General features: G+C 35.0%; 1 protein-coding gene across 3 annotated transcripts in view; it reads left to right on the top strand.

Moving 5' to 3' along the window:
- The first annotated feature begins 7,195 nt into the window (after positions 1 to 7,195).
- HMGCLL1 (3-hydroxy-3-methylglutaryl-CoA lyase like 1) overlaps positions 7,196 to 13,758 on the top strand; it is a 159,019-nt gene continuing 152,456 nt past the window's right edge. For 2 of the 3 annotated variants that reach the window (XM_039853118.1, XM_039853117.1), the window contains exon 1: positions 7,196 to 7,419. In XM_039853118.1, coding sequence (XP_039709052.1) covers positions 7,312 to 7,419 — 108 coding nt within the window. In that variant the 5' untranslated portion in view covers positions 7,196 to 7,311. The remainder of the gene's footprint in view (positions 7,420 to 13,758) is intronic. The other variant, XM_039853119.1, reaches the window with a different exon arrangement.

Raw genomic sequence — 13,758 nt, forward strand, 5'->3', positions numbered from 1 at the left:
AGTTAACTTCTCTGTGCTCAAATGGTCTCATCTGTAAAGTGGGAATCACAGATCCTTCCTTGTGAATTAGATAATGTGCATTAAAAGTACTGAGAATAAATAATTCCTGGCATGTAGTAAGGTCACTGTCATCGTCATTATCATTATCGTTGTCATCATTGTTTAAAACAGTGGTTCTCAACTAGTAGTGATTATTTTTCCCCTGGGGACATTTCACAGTCTCTGGAGATAATTTTGATTGTCACTACTTAAGGGAGACTCCTGGTATCTAGTGGGTAGAGGCCAGGAGTTCTGCTAAAATTCCTAAAATGCACAGGAGAGAGTCCTCACAAGAAAGAATTATCAGGCCCAAAATGTCAGTAGTGCTGAGGTTAAGAGACACTGATTTAAGTTATTCTATTGTTAAAGATAAAATTTAAAGGCCGAGAAACATTTTTAAAATGTTGCAAATAATGCTGGTTAATTCTAATATCATATCTTCTAAGCTTCAGTTAAGCAAACTGTTAATTACCAAGAATAAGAAATCTCCATAAATATGTAACTATAGGGTTAGGAAAAATTTCTGAGGAAATAATAAAATAAGTAAGGTAACAAGTGTCTTCTTACAACATAGAGTAAGAAAGTGAAATAGAAGACCTTTAATAAAAACTAATAGGAGCAGGGCTTCAAGGGATGAGGGGAATCTCAAGAATATGATTTTAGGGCTCTTGTTCCACCCCACCCCCCAGCCCTCTGGTATGGGTTTATAACTTTTTAGTTAATTTCAAACTTTAAGTGAATGAGTGAAAAGTTATCCAAATATCACATATGAGTTTTTGAAAGTGATAAAAACTAATATTACATTACACAATAACAATAGATTATTATCTTAAAAATTCATATGATTCTGTATAGATGTATTTCCATTTGTGGATTTAGTGGAGATTTGAGGCTAGAAAAACTGCAGGACATTGAATAATGCTACTTATTAAAGTACTCTTATGACTTTCTGCCATTACATTTTTTTAACAAAAATGTTCTTGGAGTGATGGCACGCTGGTAACACAAAGAGACTCAATTGTGAATTCTGTAGAGAATTGTACTTCCAAGAGAACCGTGGGAAACTGTTGGCAAGGCAAATAATTTCTCCACAACGAAAGAACTTCCTTAAGTGATAGAGTAAAACTTCCTTAGTTCAGGAAAACAAAGCAAAACAAAACATGATCTGTGGGGAATTATACTAATGAGTATGCCAGGTCACGGGGTTGGGGAGAGTGATTAGGAACTCAAAAATCATAATTCCTATCAGATACACAGATATTTTGATAAACTTATAACCATAATAAGTTCATAACTTGAATGGCTTATAAAAAGGGAAATCCCACCACCACACGTGATTATCAAGATAAAGTACCCCTCTGCAAATTTTGAAGACCTAGTACTAAGGCTTAAACCCTCGAATAAGACAAAGCATACATAGCGGCTGAAGTGAAGAGAGTTCTTCTTTAACTTTATGTTGTTCCCACGGACAGTACTTTTAATGACTTTGAATCTGAAAAGGGTCTCAGTTTTCATATTTAAGACAAAATTGGTTCCTCCATATATTGTTGAAATCTCATGGACAGTAGACTCAGAAGACAGAGTTCAAGTCTTAGCTCTAAAGCACCTCCCTTGGAAACATTTTAACCTCTCTGAGTAAGAATTCCCTTTTCTATATGATGTTAAGAGGAACAAATGACCCTGTGTGTAAACCTTTTTTTTATTATTATTATTTATTCTTGAAAATCATGAGATGGAAAAGAAAGAGCAAAGATTTTGACAGACACAAATTTGAGTCTATCCTTATACTTCTCTTTTACTTCAGTGTAGTTCAAGGTCTGTTAGCTTCAGTTTCTTCACCTGTTAAATGGGATTAATAACTCATATACATAGTTAAAATACCCAGTAAAGTGCTTCATACATCTAGTGACTTTCCTTCTCCTGCCCATGAAGAACAGGTATGATACAATTTTAAAAAATGTAAAGCTCTCTATAAAAGTCTGACTTGCAAAATAAACACTTTAAAATCAGTTTCTTTGACACCTCTGTTAGATTTATGTGTTTATTTTCATCTGTGGCAAACTTGAAAATGATCATTTTACTTATACTATTCACAGTGAAATAATCATGGAGATAAAAATGTCAACTCAGATTATTTTATGAAGATTTTTTTTTTGAAAGTTATTTCTATGTCTTGATCGTTCTTGGTAGTAATGCAGCCTATTATCAATTAATCTTTCTTTTCTCTCCTCTGTTCCTTTCCTTCAATGTGAGAGGCTTAGTCTTCCCAACTCTCTCAAATGTGGCCTCCTTCCTGATATCTTCTCTTATTTTCCCAGCTGAACGTAGAGTCTATTCACTATGCTTCTATGGTTCTCAACTTATATTATCACTTGGCACTCATCAACACACTGCTCTGTTGTAGATAATTGAACAACATTATTTTTCACTACTAAATTAAAGTTTTTTGTGTGTTAAGACTGCCTTGTTCACCATTACTCCCCACATATTAGTGTAGTGCCCTACATAATAGTAACTACATATAATTAATTACTCAATAAACATTTAATGAACATGCAAATTTTGCAATAATGTTTTATCTAGATTATACAACTTTAGCACTTAATTTTTTACATTTCTCTGATTAAAATGTGTCTGCTACATCTAATATTTCCAATTAATTTTCTTCAGATGTCGCCACCAGGATATGAAATCATTAAAGTCAAGAAGGCATATCTTACATATCTGTTTATATTTATTTTGCCATTAGCTATTGAGTATCAAATTAAAAAAAAACTCTTTTTAGTGGATTAAACCAGTGTTCTATAGAAGTCATTAAATTTGGTTTTACAGATTCCTTTTAAAACTTGGGCGATATCACATATACATTCTTAATTATGGACCGATTTGATTCAATAAGAGGAAAAGAAACCTAAAATTTATCGAGCACCTACTATGTGCAATACAAAACACTAAGTGCCTTGTACTTGTAATCGATATTGACTTGTCTTCTCATTCAGTGGTACTAGATCCAGATTCAAAAAAATGATACTGCCCATGGGTAAGAGTTAATATAGTTTACTTGTTAAGGTCATGTTTACTATAATCCATCAAAATGTATCAACTAACTGATAAAGACATTTTACAAATAGAGTCTGAGTTTGTAGGTAATGGAATTAAAAGATACTTTTATATCTATTGGCAAAAATTATGTACACTGCAGCCATCTAATGAACTAATAACAGTCGATGTCTGTATCTTTTATTACACAATATTTTTGGCAAAGCTAGTGCTTTTGGAATCTTCAGAATTAGTAAAAGAATAAATAGACTCCTACATCTGGAGAAATGTGGTCTGCAGCTTTGTTCTGATTTCTGTATCTAGTGCCAGGTATCTATCACCTGGGGTGGGGTGTTACTTTGGTAAAATAGATCTCATTACTTATTCTCCAAAGAATGCTCTATTCAGAACAATACTATTGTTAACCGAACTTTGATTTTAGTGACCAAATGCCAAGAATTTTCTAAACACTCTGTTATCCTTCCCATCAATTTAGATCAACCAGACATAACGTATGTGAGAAGTTATCTAAATTTTTCAGCAATAAAACTGAGATGATGAAAGCTTTGCTTCCCCTTAGATATCATCCGGTATTGTAACCAAGTTGTTTTCGTTTTTTACTTTTTTATTGTTTAAGGCTGGAGCATATTACTTTTGTGATACTTGCCAAAGTTCTATGACATCATTGTTTGAGACTCAGCACATGTGTCTTTGATCCCTGCCCAGTAGGTACCCGGGCAACATGCCATTTTGGCACTTATTACTATTATAGTTTTGATTTTTACATTTGCTTCTGATTTTATCCATCCTGCCATCATACAGACCCTTAAGTAGTCATCTTTGGGGACAAAGGGACTCACAAGATAGCCTGTTTTACCTGTACTCTTCTCCCCAAAGGACTTGGCACTTGAGAGGACTGATATGGACAGTCTACCTAGTTTTGAGTTGACTGGTCTCTGGAATATGAACCCCTCCCATTCTGTTCTTGACAGTCTTTGTTTAGGATATAAGCAAAGCACAGTTCTGTAATTTATTGTTGTCATTTTATACTGAGAGAGAGAAGAATGGGAGTGGGTATAGAGAGTATGTGGCTTCAGTTTAGTTTTCTTTCTTGTGGATTTCTCAAGATATCAGAACTATATTGTAAAATTCTCAGGCTCTCTGAGTTAAATTTAATGTTTTTAGTCCAGTTCAGCATCTCTTGGCTTCTACCTTTACTTTCCTAGAAGAGATAGGAACTCCAGAATATATTTAAAAATATGTGCAAATGCAATAATCATAGAAAAAATTAGAGTTAGAATTCTAGTAAATACAGAGGACTAAGCTGATATGAGACTTGCCTCTCTTCTTTGCAAAGGTTGTGAGAAATCTCAAAGAATTTTAAGCTTAGAAGTATTGGTGATATATGTATTTTCGAAAATTGCTCAGGCTGTACGGTGTAGATTTGTGAATGCAAACTGAAACAGAAAACTAGGCTACTGTAGTAATAATAGCTAGCATTTATTGAGTTCCTACTATAAGCCAGAGACCATGTGTTGAGCACTTTATGTATTCTAACTCATTTAATCTTTGTAACAGCTCTGTCAGGTGAGAACTTTTATCATCACCCTCTTATAGATAAAGCCAAAGAATTTGCCAAAGGTCACTCAGTAACTGGTGAGGTCATGTTCCCACTGCAGGTAATCTAAAACCAGCACTTAGGCTCTCCTCTACTGTACTATGGGTTGCATTTCAAAGAGAAGTACAGCAGAGAGAAGTCAATAGAAGAACAGAGAGAGACCATGTATGGGTCCAATATGCGTAACTAACATCTCCTATTGACAGATTGGATTTGGAGTGAGAAGTTAAGGAGATGGAAGTCAAGAACAATTCAAGAGAGATAGGTAGAATTGAATGTTTTGCATCTAACTTAAAAGTGACTTAAAGTCACCAGAGAAAACAGGGAATTTAGTTTCTTAATTTGCAATCAATTTTTATCTTCCTCTGACTGAACAATTGAAATGCAATGAAATGCAAATGTCTTAGTTCTATGAGGCAGTGAGAATAATATGGAGTGTAGATCAGAATATGCCACTAACATATGATTTTTAACTAGTGATTCCTTTTCTGTTCAGATGGAGCCCAAGTTTCCTAATCTATCATATGGGGAGAGAGAGCACATTACTTACCAAACCTGGAGCTTTTTAGATTTGCAATTTCACGTAGTACTGTACTTTCCAGCAAAAGCACAGTGATTTTTACTCCCTTTTATTCCTAAGGTTAAATATTCTTGAGATATTTTGTATTTATTATTGCTAATGGTTTTGCTATCTACAGGAATTATATTTCAAATTTTTAGATTATAGCATTTTCCATATGACACATTAAAATAAACTGCATCAAGAAATATTTTCATATTTATAAGAATATTTTAAAAGTTATATTACTATGGTAAATTAATTGGGATATGAAATTTTCTGAAAAACTTTTTTATTTAGAAAACTATTTAGCAGTGAAATTTATTTCTAGGTGTTCTTTTTCTTAGTTGCAGAGGATCATACATATTTGGTTTACCTTAAAGATCATATTCTTCAAAGTTTAGGCTTCAACATTAACTGTCAATTTTTTTTCCAGTTTTGAACGACTGACTCCATTATGGTTACCTTACTAAGTTCTTGCTGTTCAAATTGGTTTCTTTTAAATTCTTTCAAAAAGCCATGTTCCCTGTTATAGAATTACAACAGGGAGAGAAAAAATGGTAGTAGGTATTGATGAAAACTGTATGCCCATTTCAACTGTGGTGGGAAAATAACAGTTGAGCTCTGCTGAAAACAATATATAAGAGATTTAGCTCTATGAATATATTCTTATAAAATAGTCATATTCAGATAAGTAACAATTAGAATTTTTAGTGCTTTAGAGAGTTTTAAAGGAGTCTAATAATTGCTTGAGTTTGCTTTGGCTGCTCAGAGCATGTTCTCCAAGTTAACTACCATTGATTGGTCAAAGCTGTGAGAGGTCTAAGATTCCCCTCATCTTCCCTGCCCTTTTCAGCGCTGTTACTCTAAAGGAGCCACATGATATCTCTTCCATTCTTTGCCTTTTTTTGTCCTAAGCCCGTGATTTCTATTACTAATGGTCGTCTTACTACCTTCACAAGTAGTAATGATGGTTTGTTTATTCTGGATGTTAAATTCCATTTAAGTCTGTTTATACTATGTTTCACAAGGTGATCTTCAGAGCCTTTCATATGTCTGTGCAACTGTGGGCATCAGTCAGTTCCCTTTTTTTATTTGCTGCAGGAACCAGTAGAGCTGAGTGGTATCCTTAGCCATGCACACTTGGCTGCACAAGACTATTCTTGATGGCTATGCCTATTCAGTTGCAGGCTGCTGAACCCTGAAGAGTTTTAGAGTGGGTCGATGTGATGTAAATGTGCTTGTGAAAGAGGGGGAGACAGGAAGATGGTCAGTTCCAGGACCATCTTCTCAGTCTCCTTCCCACAAAGATGACTTATTCTAACGTCCTAAGAATTCTTTTAGAATTTTCAGTTCGAATGAATTTAGCCTATAGGGCTTTGGCAACTTGTGCCATGCATCTCTTAAGCAACTCAATTCTATTTCAGTGCTTAACTTGTATCAACTTACTGTTTACTGACTTATCAAATTATCTCTGACAGCTTCCCTAATTTTGTCCCTTCTATATTATCTTCTTCATTAGACTTGTATATATGTGTTTTAACATTGCAAGCTGCCCCAAAATATGTAAAGTCGAGCTTCTTGTCATCAAACATACACTCAAATGAGTTCAATGCTGGACAAATCTACACTGAACGCAACAGTTTGTAGGTGGGAATAAGCAAACTCACCAACACAAAACACATGTGATCTGAATTAGGTGAGAAATCGGTTAAGTGGGTGGTGTGCAGCTGCAGTCAGTCCTGCTTGCTCGATATTGCGTGGTAAATGCGCCACACCTGAATATCCGTTGACTCAGTTCCTTTATCTGTTTTCCGGGTTCCCGATGTTGCCGGCATCTGCCACAGGTAGCCCCAGGACCCCGTGCTCCAGGCGCAGCCACGTCCCGCTCTCCGCCTTTTTGGCGCCGCCGCAGTGCGCGTAGCATAGCAGGGCCCGCTGCCCGCGCACGAGAGGGGCGCGCTCCCGGGCTGGCGCAATTTCGCTGCGCGGTACCTGACCCGCATCCTTCTTCTTTTGGCGCCCGCCTATCGCCGAGCACAGCGCCGGCCCCGCCATGGGGAATATGCCATCCGCGGTGAAGCATTGCCTCAGCAACCAGCAGCTTCTCTGGGAGCATCTCTGGATCGCGGATTCAGTGGCAGGGGAGCTCGACCCCGCGCAGGTACTACCTCGCGGCCCAGGCTGTGCCCACCCTCTTGCACATTGCCAGCCGGCCTCTCCCCCTGTAATGTCACCTCGCACTCCAGGGCCCATCCTGCACCAGTCTGTGGTGTTAGGCCTCACCCATCATCTCTCTACTGTAACCGTATGGACCCGCCCTACAGAGCAGACACAGCAAAATCCCTATCTGTGGCCTTTTTCAGGTCCCTAAGGGAAACCGTTCCTTCACTCTTTTTTCCCTTCAAAGGGATGCATTATATAATATCATTTGTAGCTGTGGGCACTCCGCCAGGGATAGTACCCTTATTTTCAGTTCCCTTGTACTGTGTAACAAAGACGACAAATTTGTCAGAATGTGAGGTAGAAAAAGGAACGAAGCCAATATAGAAAGTTGGGAAAACAAGGTAGGATGAAATTATTCATCGTGCCATTAATTATCCCTAATGTATTTATGCTTCAACACACTTGAATAAACTCGAAAACAATGTAAATAATAGTGATTTCAGACCAATATTTAATCCCATGTGATTCCTGAAAGCCCCTTAATTAGACAATGGCAACGTCATAGTATCCACATACTTGTGATTTAATTCATTCTCAACCAAAAATGATAAATGAAGAAAATATATATAAAGAAATTTACTTTTACCTTTAAATTTAGACTTTCACGGAGTAATAACAGTGATAATTACATGCATATTAAGACATGGCAAAAGGGAGGGACCCTTTGAGGACACCTATTTTTTAATTTTGTGGGATGCAAAAAATGTTTATTCCTGCTTTATCTTGTGAACAATATAATTGGTATTGTGGGTAAGCACAGTTTTACTGCGTGGCTTTAAATCAGCTATTCTAATGTTGATTATCCATTTCCCTGTAGTTTTACATTTTGTATATTCTGGGTTCATTGTATCAATATGTGAAACTGGAATCTTCTACAAATTGGCATTTAACATTTGTGGATTCTTTAAAAGACACTTTGCACCTTATTTATTTAAAATATGGTCTTTGGTCATCTGACTCAAAGCCTCTTGCTGACAATGCTAAAGGGAAAATTTTCCTTGTTTGTTCACAGGTCTTTCTAATTAATTTTCCTACATTCTAATTTGATGTTTCTATTATAAATTTTCTCTTAACTTTCATATTTAGTCTGTTATATAATTAGGAGTCCTTAATTTTTATTTCCTAAGTCTGAGACTTTATGCGACTCTTGTTGCTGGGTTCACATTGGATTTCTCTCTCCCCTGCCATGTTCTGATTTTGTGGCATTCGAAGGCAGTGATTGAAGTTAGACTGCTATGTGAGGATGTCTGCTTTGCCCTGTTAAAATGTCGAAGAAGGGTAATTGAAAATGACTAGGATGACTTATCAAGAAATGGGAGGAATAAGATTTTTGACATCCATCAGACTAATAAAGACTTTTTGTTCCTTTTTGAGAAATAGCTATACCTTTTCAAAATTTTGCCTTTTTATCCCCCAGCTATTTGCCTGGGAAAAAACACCTATTCATTCATCTAACACAGCTTATGTATCACTTTTGACCCTCCAGAGTTAATGCCCATTTTCGTGCTCTCATGGCATTTTATATATAATTCTGTTTTCTACTCAATCTTGTTGAATTGTAATTTTTTATGTGTTGTCCTTTTTGAACTCACAGCAGCATTGACACCTGACACTTGACTCTTGGAAATTTACCTCCTTTCTTGGCTTCTGCTTAATAACACCCTTAGCGCTTTAAGTCCTGCTTCTCTGGTTCCTCAGTCTGGAACCAGAATGACTCAGTGGGCTATATCTGTCTAAATGTTCAGGTGCCTCATGTCTTATTATCCACACTCACAGTTTTGGTTACTGCTTACCTATTAGTTTCCCAGATTTATATTCTCATTTCTGTCTTAAGCTCCAGTCTAGATGTTCAACTACTCACTTGACATTGTCACTTGGATATCTCAAAAGCAATTCAAACTCAACATTTCCAAAATTAGATTCACGTTCTCCCCCTGGTAACCCCATACCTTCTCCAATATTTCCTATCACAGGGAACATCTTCACAATTCGTTCAGTCCTACAAGCCATAAACTAAGAGCTCTTTATTTTCATATCCCCACATCTAAAGTATGACTGAGTCCTGTATTTTACCCTTGAATTTCTCTCAAATCCATCTATTTTTTTCAACTTTACTGCTTCTACCAATTTTAAAATGGCATTATCTTTCATATGGACTCGTAAACAATTGCAATCCTTCTTCAACCCGTCTATAAAGCTAGTTGGGAGATGTTCTTAATTTTAAGTAGAATCATGCCCTTCCCTTGTTTCACAACCTTCTATGAATTCTCATTGCTTTTAGGAATGAACATCAACACTTTTAACGTATTTTCTGAAGCTTCATTTCGTCTTTTCATTGCCTCCCTCTGCAATACCATCTAAGTTATTCTCTTATTCTTGCCACAGTGGCAAGAATAAGAGTTCTCTAATAATGTTTCCTCTGAAAACACAGTCCTTGCTTGTTTTCCCCTCTTCTAACTTCTTTCAGCTAACTTCTAGTCACTCTTCAGATCTCAACTCAAATGTTCTTTTTCAGACTCTCAAGGCAAGCAGCCTTGTTATATATTGCACAGTATACTAATCATTATATGTAATATAAATTATATATTTATTTTTGTGATGCTGTTTAATTCCCTACTAGACTCCAAGTATCATATAAGAAAAAAAAAATCCACCACAGTATTCTCAGCATCTAACAATGTCTAGTTAACTTTGGATCTTGCAGTAAATACTTGTTGAATGAACAAATGAATGAATGTTTACCATTCTAGGCCTTAAGTATCTCATGCTTATGGGGATCATGAAATTCTTCTGAGCTCTCCTCAGGGTTCAAACCAATGATTGGTGTATTATAGTACAACGATAAATATTTATTAAGTGAATGCTATAGTGATGAGGATGAATACATGATGTTGATAGAGTTTGGTCTTGGTGATGGATATTATTATTGTTTGTGTCTTACTGTTCATCGTATAAAATCTATTCATGCTTTGATGTGTAGAACAGTTGAAAATGGATTCTGGAGGTTGTGAAAATGCAGCATGGTACTTAACCAATTGTTTAGCATTAAATCTGGCAGAGAATATCCTGAACGGAATCCCTGTGATTTGAAATATTTCAGTTGAAGTTGGGACAGACTGTATTATGAAAGAAGCCTGTACTGGACAGTAGAAGATTGGAAACCTAGACCTTTTTCTGTTATCAATTTATTCTGTGATTGTGTGCAGGGAATAACTGGCTGCATGTTAAATTTTCAGTTTACACATTAGAGATAATAAGGTATCCCTGATAAATGATAGGATAAAATTAAATATTGGGAGTGTGTATGTATAAATACAAATGCACACATTTGGGGTTTATTACCCTGTAAAAACATGTGTCAGTGTGCATGAAAGGTTTAGACTACAACAGCTCTACTAATTAAATTCTTTGAGTCTCTAGTTTTTTTGCTAACGATACTGGTTTTGCAAAAGATAACCTTAATAGACTGAGAGATTAAAATTAATTATTCTGTAGTTCAAGCTATCTCTCAGTGCCTGTTTTATTTTCTCTGTTTGTCCTTATTAAAATGAGTATAGTGAGCTGGCTTAATTAGTATATTTTAAAGTTTTGATTATATTTAACTTTCCTGATAGAGCAGTCATTTTTTGATTTCCAAGTGTTGCTTAAGCAGTAGCTAAATTTCATCATATATCAAGACCCCATTGCAATGATAAAATTCCCAAGGATCTAAATTCTAACACAGTGTTTTAAATATATTAGATTTAGAAAAGCAAAATTGTAGATTGTCAGATTAGATTTATAGTTATTTTACATTATATCCTGATTCTTTAAGTTACATTCGCTGTCAGCAAAAATTATAATTCAAAGTAGAGTCCTTGGTGTTAGAGTCTCTGGAATTAACCTAAATGTATTATGTTTCTGCTTAAATTTAATTAGAGAATAATGCGACTATATACTTTTAAGTTTGCAACTATACGGCTGTTACTACATTTACTAAATACCTTAGAATGACTGGGGAGAATTTTCAGAAATGAGCCAAAGCACCATTCCACTATTTATTTTCTGTTTGTCTCAGATGTTCTTGGTTCCTTTTCTCACTTTTTTTTTCTCCTTTTATGGCTTTTTTTTTGAAATTATGTATTTTTATTATTTATTTTTCTCCTGCATTAGCTTGTTAATTATATATTGTTTTTACTGTATTCTTAGTTGCTATGTTAACACACAACCTGAACTCATTAAAATATATAAATTAGCACTTTTGCAGCTATTAAAAATGCATTTGATTAAATCTATTTACTGCCTTTTGCTTTTCATATTGTTGTTGTATATATTAATTATATGGTATGCTTCTTTCATATATACACATTTATATTTATGGGCATATTTTTCTTTCCTTTGCTCTTCACTTCTTCATTTTGACCTTTCCACCTGAAATTATTTTTCTTTAAACAGAAGTATTTGTTTAATATTTTCTTTAGTAAAAATTTGCTGATGGCATTGTTTCAGTTTTTCTTTGAAATTACATTTATTTTGACTCATATACATACATTATACACATATATAATGTGCATAAATATAAGTTGAATATTGACTATAAATATACATTACATATAAAGAATGATAACAGTAAAAAAATGCAGATTTCTCAGCAGATGCAATGAATGCCAGACACAGTGAAATCAGCTGTAAGTCTTATTTTTGGTTCTTTGATGATACTGTATCTTTAGTTCTCTTTTCATTGTTTTTAATTTCCAACAGTATGACAATGATGTATCTAGATTTATTTTTCTTTGTATCTGCTAATGGTTCATAGCACTTCTTGGACTTATGGCTTGATGATTGTTGGCTTTCAAATGTTTTGGAAACTTTTCAACCATTTCTCTTTCAGTATTGCTTCTATTTCTTTTTTAATCCTCCACTTGGGCCTGTAGTTTGAAGAATCTCAGAACTTTCCCTGTTTCCAAGATACTTCTTAAACTCATTTTTTGTATTTTTCATCTTTTCTCTCCATGTTCAATCTGAATATTTTTCTCACCTGTATTCCATTTCACTAATTCCTCCTTAAGCTTTCTCTAATTGGCTGTAATTCTAATTTATTGAGTTATTAATTTTAGTTATATTTTTGCGTTAACACATTTGTGTGATTTTTAAAACCAGTTTTTAGTTCTCTGCCACAGTTCTCCATCTTATCATAAATACTTGAATGTTTATCAGTTATTTTAAGTTCCATGTCTGATAACTTTAATATTTAGAATCCTGTGGATCTTTTTCATATATCTTTCCTCCTGGAATGCCTACTCAGTTTTGAGTTTATGTTTATACCTGATGTGAAAAAATATATAGACATAATTTGAGGATCTGAGTGATATTATCCTTCTTCAGAAAGGATTATCATTTTTTTCTTCCCATATCACTTACTCCTCACTCCCTGTCTTTGGCAATTACCTTCTGTTACTTGTATCCAGGAGTTTGTTTTAGATTTCACACATAAGTATGATATACAGTATTTGTCTTTCTTTGTTTGACTTATTCTGTTAACATAATGCACTCAAGTTCCATCCATCTTGTCACAGATGACAAGAATTCCTTCTTTTATTATGGCCGAATAGTATCTCATGTTTGTATATACTATACTTTCTTTAGCCATTCACTTGTTGATGGACACTTAGGTGGTTTTCATGTCTTAGCTTGTAAATAATGCTGCAGTTTCAAGGTAGTTATTTCCTTTGGATAAATACCTAGAAGTGGAATTGTTGAGCCCAGTGGTAGTTTTATTTTTAATTTTTTGAGGATCCTCTATACTGTTTTCATAGAAGATGCACTAATTTACATTACCATAGTACACAAATGTTCTCTTTTCTCCACATCCTCACCAACACTTGTTATTTCTTTTCTTTTTTGATAATTGCCTTTCTGACAGGTGTGAGGTACAGCAAGGATTATCTTTTACTTCTAGTAGGCAGGAAGTTTAAGGATAGCTTACCTTAAGCCAATTAGATACTTAGCTGATTTGGAACTGGCCCTACTTCATTTCCGAGGGCTTGCCTTTTTCTCTTTACCCCTACTTTCATTTTGTAGCTCTTCAGGGATTCTAACTTAAAGGCCTAGGGTATTTACCAGGGTATCTCTCCTTTATTGGGAACTGAATTCAAAATATTTCTTCCTTAGCCTCTGAGGTTCCTGGAAGCTCTGATGATCTTCCCAGCTGCTAATATAGAATTGGCAAATGTCTCAAGAGGAAAGGCATGCTGAGTGTTGGTATCACTGTTTTATGTTTCTCTTCTGTATGATATAT

The sequence above is a fragment of the Pteropus medius genome, unplaced genomic scaffold (assembly GCF_902729225.1).
Source record: "Pteropus medius unplaced genomic scaffold, Ma_sr-lr_union100, whole genome shotgun sequence".
Lineage (NCBI taxonomy): Eukaryota > Metazoa > Chordata > Mammalia > Chiroptera > Pteropodidae > Pteropus > Pteropus medius.